At 38.8% G+C, this 9,720-nt stretch overlaps 1 protein-coding gene across 4 annotated transcripts; it reads left to right on the forward strand.

Moving 5' to 3' along the window:
- The first annotated feature begins 7,300 nt into the window (after positions 1-7,300).
- On the forward strand, positions 7,301-9,013 carry SPIN2B (spindlin family member 2B). Of its 4 annotated transcripts, none has more exons than XM_059386310.1 (2): positions 7,301-7,390; positions 8,064-9,013. In XM_059386310.1, exon 2 carries the CDS (start codon positions 8,066-8,068, stop codon positions 8,840-8,842), a length of 777 nt encoding a protein of 258 aa, XP_059242293.1. In that variant the 5' UTR covers positions 7,301-7,390; positions 8,064-8,065; the 3' UTR covers positions 8,843-9,013. The 4 variants fall into 4 exon arrangements, with proteins under 4 accessions (XP_059242293.1, XP_059242291.1, XP_059242290.1 ...); XM_059386308.1 differs by having other exon boundaries at positions 7,358-7,445; XM_059386307.1 differs by having other exon boundaries at positions 7,367-7,457.
- The last annotated feature ends 707 nt before the right edge of the window (positions 9,014-9,720 follow it).

Here is a 9,720-nt window from a genome sequence, read left to right on the forward strand (position 1 = left end):
GATGATGGGAGACATTTGAGTATTTTTCAGCATAGGCACGACATGATATTTTAACAGGAGCACTCTTGCAACTCTGGAGAGTTGTCTGTATTTGGTACATGGTAATCCATTATTCCAGGTAACATAATCCAGTATTATATTAATATAATATACGTTAATATAATAATACACTTATATAAATATATTAATCCTGTCTGACAGTAGTTGGTATAATAAAGAATGGGTCGAAAACTGGATATATTTTGAAGGATCACCTGTATAATTTGCTCTTAGAGAAAATAACTGGTCGAAAGTAATTGTTGGGCGTATTCAATGACAACACCAGATTCCAGATTTTCTGATACCCTTGAGCCAAATAACATCTCAAGAAAAATAACAAATCAACTATTTGGGCTCTTACTGCGTCAGGTTGGGTGTATCATGCTGATGTAATGACTTTCTGGTGAAAGCGAAACTGACCACAAGAACTTATGCAAAATTTTATTCTCAGCTTTACCTCCTTGGAATGCTTTCTAGTTCTTTTGGAACCAAGTGAGAACTTAAAGAAACTATCGTGTTAATGGGCAGCAGCTACCCACGCTCATTTTGTCATGGGTTTAAAACAGCTAGTTTCAAAGGATTTAACATAATAGGATTTAAATAATTGGCTGTTCAAAAGCAGGAAGGTTTTAGACAGGTCTTGAACTTGTTACTGTGTCTTGATAAAGGACAGAGATCCATACTTATATATAGAATTATTCCAAGTGTATTTCCTAGGTCATATCCCATTCCCCATTCCCAAACCCAAGTGATATTGTCCTTTCTGAGTATAGGTTTAAAATGGAGGTGGTATGGTAGTAGTGATTATATTAGTGACAGGATCACACAGTCAACCTAGTTTTTGTATGAATTACTATTAAAGAGATATGATCAGAATCTCCCAACACTTTCCCAGGTCATTACTAGAAACAATTGCAAAGTACCACTTTGGAATGCCAAAAGTCTTCTTTCCTATCTTAGAGATGATAATACATTTCCTAAGAACCCATTTCCTTTATTTATAGTAGAGAAGTAATGCACATCCTAGCACACCCATAAGGGTTATTCCCTCCCTCCCAGATTAAAATTGTGCCGCAACTCAACATAATGTTTTGGTTGAGGTTTCAGAATACTGATAAATAAAATCCTTTTTCTTTTTGTAAGTTTGTAACCATTTGAGAGACAAGTGTAATAATTATACAAATAGAGGTCAAAATACCACCTTTATAATTTATAAAAGCTGAATTGGAGGACATGCTTAACTATGAGACCACAAGGGCTTCCTCATACTTCATCTAGTCATAGGCAGAACTGAATAACTGTAGGCTTCCATGATAGACAGGTACCCCTGGCTTGCAAAACTTATTCTGTGTTTGACTATAAATTGGATTGCATCTTCTGCCTGAAAGAGATAAATCCTAGAGACAACTCAAATGGTTTCTCACATGTCCAACTCCTAGCAAACTTACCAATTAAAGAGTCATTGGGACATATGAGGTCAGGGGAGTGAGGGTCCTATTTGACAACTATTACACATAGACCTGGTAGGAGAATCAAAATGAAATGTCTTTTAAAAATATAATTGCTTGCTGAAGTACATAATTGACACAGTATGTTAATTTCAGGTGTACAACATTTTTGTAAATATTCTGAAATAATCACCACACATAGTTACAAAATTTTTTCCTTATAATGAGAACTTTTAAGATCTACTCTCTTAGCTATTAAGTATGCATTGCTGTACGTTAGGTATAGCCATCACAGTGTGCATTACATCCCCATGACTTATTTATTTTATAATTGGAAGTTTGAAGATTTTGAACCCTTTCACCCATTTTGCCCACAATTTCTTAACTTTGTGTAGTTAATATACTGAACATAATTTTCAATGGGTTATAGTATAGGGGATTAATATTCTAATATTTTAAATTATTTTCATTTAAAATATAAATATATTTGTATTAATATATTTATATTACATTATTAATATATAATATATAATTAATTATATATGGCTATATAATACATGATCATATATAAGTATATTATATACTTATATGTAATATATATGCTATATTATTAATATATTTAATATATACTTATATAATCTATCATATATTTACTAGTTATATATCATATATTACATGCTTTATATAATATTGTGTTTTTATATATTAATATGACAATACATCATTTATTATATAATGCATATAGTGCATGTAATATAATTATCTACTAATATATGTTAATATAATACACTTATATATAAATATATTAATGTATAAAAGATATATAAATTTATTATATTATATAAAATAATATATAAGTATATATCTAAATATAAATATATGTTGTTATAATATAAATAAAATATTTAAACTATTTTTAAAGTATGTTAATGTCCTTTTTAAAATCAATTTGAGAGGCTTCTGAGATAAACTGTGAACTGCCTAGTTCAGTCTTTAAAAAAGCAACAGCAGATATTCAAGGGGAACCTTCTTAAAGTATGAGTTTGACTTATCTGATTCCCCTATAATCCTCATACCTGCATCATGAAGAGAGAAAACTACACCACTGGTTGTCCACAGGAGTGCCTAATTAAACCATTGGCTTAAAAGAGACTAAAATGTGGATGGAAAAATACTCTTTCATTAAAATCACTTTAAATGTTAGCTAAAATACATGACAGATCACCTATTCAATGTATAGCTGAGCTTTAAAGAGTGTTAGGAAAATCCCCAGGGGCAATGAGAAGAATTGGAAACAAAAACAGTAAACACATGACCTGATGCTTTGGCAGGTTGGAGGGAGAAGGATGTTGACTCAGTAATTAAAAATTGTAGAACAGAAGGTTAGTCCTTACCCCTGATTAAATTGGGTGTGGGGAACTAAGGTCTTCTTGCTTTTCCTTCAATTCTCCACATAACAGCTAGTGATCTTTTAAAAATATAAATGAGATTATATTTAAAACTTAAAACTCTCCAAAGGCTTCCTATTACAATTGCTATCCAATTGAATCTTCTTGCTTTACTCTGCAATGCCTAGATCAGCATTCTTAACTAGGATGGTATTGCCCCAAAGAGGAAGAAAGTTGATCCCTGGTGTGGGAGATGGAAAGACTCTTACCTCCAAAGCTCAAATGTATTTGGCAAAATGTTACTTTTAAAATCATTCTCATTGAGTTTTCTTGGATATCCCATGAGCAACACTGACATCGAGTTAATGGAAGATATACAAAATGTATGCAAGATCAGTATTACGATACCTTAGCAAACAGGTGGCTGTGATTGGAGGACTTCTGACCCATTGCTTATTCCTGATGCCATATCATGAGAAGTGGCCTATGTGTGCCTATTGGCTGTCTTTGACTATCTTTATGTTTTATCATCCATGCCCTTGAGTGTAACATGGGCTTTGAGAATTAAAACAGCATATATTTAATGCTACAAAAGAATTTGTGCCAAATAATGCAAAGAAAAAATGTCAGCGATATATGAATAAATAGCAGCTAGTTATATCAAGACGGTTAGAAGATGAATTCACTAAAAATAACTTTTAAAAAATTATTTTTTCAGGGTGCCTGGGTGGCTCAGTAGGTTGGGTGACTGCCTTCGGCTCAGGTCATGATCCCAGGGTCCTGGGATTGGGCCCCACATCAGGCTCCTTGCTCAGCAGGGAGCCTGCTTCTCTCTCCCTCCCTCTGCCTGCTACTCTGCCTGCTTGTGTGCTCTCTCTTTCTCTCTCTCTGTCAAATAAATAGATAAATAACTTTTTAAAATAAATTATCTTTTCAATCGTTTTGCTTCCGTTGGAAAAAATAGTTTTCATATTATTTTTAAAATGTGATTATAATGATATGCATATACATTTATAATCTGTGCATGTAAATTTTATACATTATCATATATGTAGGTAAATAAACTCCATTAAAATCCTTCAATACAGTTAAGTTAAAAGTTAGTAGCTTCCTAATTTTTAATTTAACCTCTATCTTCAAATTTTACTTATTCTTAGCCTTACATCAAGCTTGATATTTTTATATATGTATTTTTATGTATAAAGCACAGATACACATACATTTATTAAACAGACCCTTTGCCGTTTAAGATACCTTGAATTGCAAGTAATAGTAAATATAGACTCAAAATGCTTTAACTATGAAAAAAAATTTTTCTATCTCATAACTTGAGAGATAGACGCCAGAAATGGGTCTGATCAGCAGCTAAATGATCAAAGGGCTCAGAGCATCCCCATTCCCCCCTTTGTCATCTTTATTATGCTAGTTTTGCCCTTAGGCTGGTTACAGAAATTCCAAGGGTTATATATGGCATAGCATTCTAAAAAAATAAAAGGAAACATCACTTCCTGTTTCTCTTTCTTAAGAGGAAAGACATTTTTTTTTTCAGAGCTCCCCAGCAGATATATTATTATGTTTAATTGGCCAGGATTAGCTCATATGCCAAATGCTAAACCAACCACTTGTGGGAGGAATATTACCATGATTAGCTTAGAGTAACGTTTTGGAGTGGGATCACTAGGACAACAATCTCTCTTTTTGCTTATCTTGGCTCTGATCTCTTCTCTGTGCTTCTGACATCCTTAGTCTCCAGATGATGGTAAGCTTAATAGAGCAACTTGATCTTCATATCTTCTCAGGTTCACTTATGTCCAATGGAAAAGATCATCTACTTCATACCAAGGAGTTTGCGTAAAATACCATTGTGCCTCATTGTCTCTGACTTGGTTGTGTGCCTACTCCTAAAACAATCACTCTAACAGTGTTTTAGTGCTCTGAAAGGTCAGACTTAAGTTGTTCAAAAGAGGAAAATGGGAGCATTATTACCAGAATTGTGATGGGATGCTAGGCTGCAATATCAAAAGATGTTACAATTCAACACATTTTGCTGCTTAGCATTTATATGAACCCTTCTTGCCATATATACTCATTCAAAAATGTCTCCACAAAAGTGTTCTTTTATCCAGTACTGGTGGAAGGAGAATTGTTATCATCTATTTCGAAAATATCATTGCAAGAGTAACTGTTATTTTAACTTTTAAAGCGATAGAGTAGTTTGACTGTTTTTGGTGTTTAAATAAATTGGAAAGAAAAATGTGTGACCTTTTGTTGTCTTCATTTTTCAACATATTTGTAAGATTTATTCATGTGGTTGAATGTGGTTATAGTCCCATGTATGAATATGCCAACACACATCCAGTCTACTGTTAGTGGAAATTTGGTGATTTCCAGTTTAGAGCTATTAGAATAGTTAAACACATATATTTTATAATAAATTATTAGGTGTTGGGTTTTAGTGATAGGAACCACTAAGTCAAGTTTTTTCATCAAAAAAACAAAAACTGGATGAAATAGCAAAAACTAAATCTGCCAACGCAACTGAAAATATAGGAATATATATAGGAAATAGTTACCCAGCTAAGATATAGGGGAGAACAGGTTCAAGAAAGAAACAAGTGAATTTGGTGAATGTTTTTCCCTTGAGGAAGTTAACCTACTGTAGAAGGAACTGTTAAAAGGTTTAGAAGCTCAGAAAAGATGACCTCCTGTTAAAACTAAGGATAAAGAATTTGTAGTCTTGAGCCCTGGTAAGCCCCCTTCACTTTCGGTTGGCATGTCAAGTGTGATATCCCAGGAATAAGGGTTAATAAGAACTAAATAAACCCTTATGTAAAGGAAAGTGTATCTGAAAATTCTTTTCCATAAAAAAGGATGAATTTTCATTTGCATCAGCACTAAATGAGAAACCTTTTCCTCATGTTCAGTGACATTAATATTTTAATGTTCTTTCATACTTTGATTGTTGAGTCAAGAATTTTATTGGTCACATTCTCCCTTTTAAGAAATATTTTGTTTAAGCTTATTCTGTTAACATTCATACCTGATTCAGTAACCGTTCACATGATTCAATACCTATTACATATCCATATGTTTACTGCTCTTTGGTTCATTCATTTGCTTTTTCTTGTGTTCTATTCCCTTCATTTTACATTTTAACAAATTCTGATATGGTAATAAATTTAGTGTAAAATTTCCCCAGATACTCAAAGAACTATATCAGCATCTCTTAAAGAATACCCAGTCATTCTCCACTGAATTATAAAACCATCATTTCCCTAATTTTTTGTAAAGTTGTTTTTCCAAAGCTTTCTTTTCTGATAAATGGATCATATTATCATTATGGTGGAAACATTATACTAAATCTACAGTAATGGGAGAAAAGTTAACTTGTGGTCACTGTAAAATTGACATTTATAGAATGATGACCAGACATGTAATAGGTGCTCAATAAATATTTCTCAAATAAATAAGAGAAATAATGGTTTCAAAAATATCTAATGCCTTGAGAGAATGCTTACTCTATATGGAAAAGAACAGGACATGAAACTGCATATGGAAAATTATCCCAGTTTTGTTAGAGCCTTGAAAAATGACAAAAAGAAATAATAAGAATTAATATTTTGCTGTGGGCCCTTGTGAATGGGATGTGGGATAAATTGCATTTGATTATTTCCTTCACATCAGTTTTCTGAAATTTACAGTGTTATCGTGCAAAAATTCATTTGCAATACAGTAACAGAAAAAAAGAAAGAAAAGAAATAGGTAGAAAATTCTCAGAGAAGTAAAATCCAGGAATAAATAGTTATTAAAAAAATTACACAGAGATTGGGTCAAGATAGCAAACTGAGCACTAACACATTTTCTCTCTTTCCACCACAAATCCTTGTAAATTATAAAAACAAATTAAAAATCCAACAGATTTATGTATAAAAATTAAGTACACAGGAGCCTGGGAAGAAGAAAGGACTAATTCCTGGAAGAGGAAAACAGACTGGGCAAGGGGCACTCACAGAGGGTGGAGTTGGAGGTGAGCAGAGGGAACTAATGGGTACAGAAATGAGTAGGAGAGAGGGTCCAGAAATGGGGGAGGAGCCGGTAGTTGAGAGCTCCCCGAATTCTTTCCGAAAGGGCCAGGACTTTGAAACCAAGAACAAGTCTCAGGCCCAACGCAGTGGGCTTAAAAATGGGGGGGGGGGGGGCGTAAACCATGTTTGCAGGAAGGGGAGGCCTCACTCCAGGCAGGAAGCTGCGCTACGGAAAGAGGGAGGAGACTGCGGCCGCGGCGGCTGGAGGGAGCCCTATGTGGCAGAGGGGCCGCCGCCGCCGACAGGGAGGCGGAGGACCCGCGAAGCTCAGAGCTGGGGATACCGCCGCCATCCTCTTCGCCTACCCAGACGCCCTCCTAGACGCGTTCCCCGCCTACGGATCCTCCCCTCCTAGCCCGGGCAGGCATCCGGCTCGTCGCCTGCTGATCCGCCTTCGGCACAGGCTCACGGCGGAGGCAGCTGCACGGAGGTGTCCGATTTGGGCACGTGAGGCCCGCGATCCGGGGCGGTGGACGCCAGGCAGGGCAAGGCCATTGGTGGGCTCCAGGATGGAGAAGGGGGATGGGGTGGACTCCTGCGGGAGATAAGGGGTGGGGGCGGGCGCCGCCGGGTGAGGCTGGAGTCGGGGAGTGCGATGGGAAATAGGAAACGGGGGTGGCGTTAGGAGCCAGGCAAGAAATTGAAGGTGAGCCTGGGGAAGCGAGGGCGCTGAGTGCCAGGAAAGCGATCCTGGGTAGACAAGGGGCGTATGGGCAGCAGGCTGAGGCGTCCAGGGCAGGACGACAGTGAGTGCGTGCGGGTCAAGGCGGTGAAGGGATAGGCGTTTTGCGGGGGACTGAGAGTGGGCGCCAGTGGCGGGTGATGGAGGCACTGGGTTCTGAACAAGGAGGTAGCCCGCCCGCTCCTGCAGAGTCCCTAACCCCAGCCAGCACCACTGCCGCTGCCGCCTTTCCCCGCAGCCTAAAGGAACCTGGGAGGCAGAGCACTTGGCAGGCACGCAGCCAGAATTTCCAGCACTGCTGCCAGGCTCATGGGGAAAATTTAGGTTCTGGCGCAGGGTACACAGACACATCGCTGTTGGGAGAACTTCACCTTATGTCATATTGAGTGTTTCTGTCTTATCGTTTCTCCTCCCCCTGCAGGCATGAAGACCCCCAACGCACAGGATGCCGAAGGGCAACAAACCAGGGCAGCTGTGGGCCGGGCCACTGGGTCAGCAAACATGACGAAGAAAAAAGCCTCCCAAAAGAAGCAGAGGGGCAGACCTTCGTCCCAGCCCCGCAGGAACATCGTGGGCTGCAGAATTTCGCATGGATGGAAGGAAGGTGATGAGCCCATCACCCAGTGGAAAGGAACCGTTCTGGATCAGGTGCCTATAAATCCCTCTCTTTATCTGGTGAAATATGATGGAATTGACTGTGTCTATGGACTGGAACTTCACAGAGATGAAAGAGTTTTGTCTCTTAAAATTCTTTCCGACAGGGTGGCATCATCTCAAGTCAGTGATGCAAACCTTGCAAACACCATAATTGGTAAAGCTGTGGAACATATGTTTGAGGGTGAGCATGGTTCTAAGGATGAATGGAGGGGAATGGTCTTAGCCCAAGCACCAATCATGAAAGCCTGGTTTTATATTACCTATGAGAAAGATCCTGTCTTGTACATGTACCAGCTTCTAGATGATTATAAAGAAGGAGACCTCCGTATCATGCCAGAGTCCAGTGAGTCTCCTCCAGCAGAAAGGGAGCCAGGAGGAGTTGTAGATGGCCTGATAGGTAAACATGTGGAATATACCAAAGAAGATGGCTCCAAACGGATTGGCATGGTCATTCACCAAGTAGAAGCCAAACCCTCTGTATATTTCATCAAGTTTGATGACGATTTCCATATCTATGTCTATGATTTGGTGAAAAAGTCCTAACTGTTAGGGCAAACTTTGCCACATTTGTGAAAACAAATGTATACTTTGTAGACTTGCAAAATAATGTTGCTTTTCAGTGTATTGAAAGCTTAAGGGCCCCTGTTAACTCAACACCTCTGCCAGCATAACTGTTGTTTTGTTCTGAAAAAATACAAATTTATGTGGACATGACATGCTGTGTGTAAGGACTTTGTCATGTTGAAAAGATTGGGTGTGTTTGGTGGATGGGGCATGAAAGGAAGGGACAGCTGTAAATGCAGGCTGTGAATAAAGTTCAGCTAGTATCATAATCAGCCATCTAAAAATGGAATAGGACTTAGCTGGCCTGGTCTGGGGGTGGGGAGGAGAAGGAACTAGAGATGGGCTGTGGGGGGAGGGAGAAGGGGAGGTGACTGCTTAGGAAGAGGTGGGGGCAGGGCCAGAAATGGAGAGGCTCCCTGGGGGAGGGATGACCTAATAAAGAGGCACCCAACTGGGAGGGGGTGGAGAATAACAGAGAGAGTGAGATCTTGGGGCTTAGAGGAAAACAGACAGAATGCCTTGAGTAGAGAGGGACACAAAGGAGCTTAGAAGAGGTCCAGAGCAAGGGGACAGAAAAGAAGAAGCTGGCAGGAATCTGGAAAGGGGCTGAAGGATACTCAAAGGGAGGGTCTATGCATGAGTAAGGAGCCAGAAGGGGAGGAACACTGAGGAAGAAAGAATTCCAAGGAGAAAGACTGACAGAGGAAGTGAGAACATAGGAAAGGAGGTGTGGGGAGTGGGGCCATGAGAGATGGGGTGGCCCAGGAAAAAGCTGGACTTCTGGCAGTATCCACATTTTTCTCTCTGGCTCTGTGCAGAAAGGACATGACAGCTGTCAAAGAACCAAGTGGGTTGGA

The sequence above is a fragment of the Mustela nigripes genome, chromosome X, assembly GCF_022355385.1.
Source record: "Mustela nigripes isolate SB6536 chromosome X, MUSNIG.SB6536, whole genome shotgun sequence".
Taxonomy (NCBI): domain Eukaryota; kingdom Metazoa; phylum Chordata; class Mammalia; order Carnivora; family Mustelidae; genus Mustela; species Mustela nigripes.

Excerpts from the sequence above, each read along its gene's own strand:
- SPIN2B (XM_059386310.1), top strand. The coding sequence starts at position 8,066 with ATGAAGACCCCCAACGCACAGGATGCCGAAGGGCAACAAACCAGGGCA.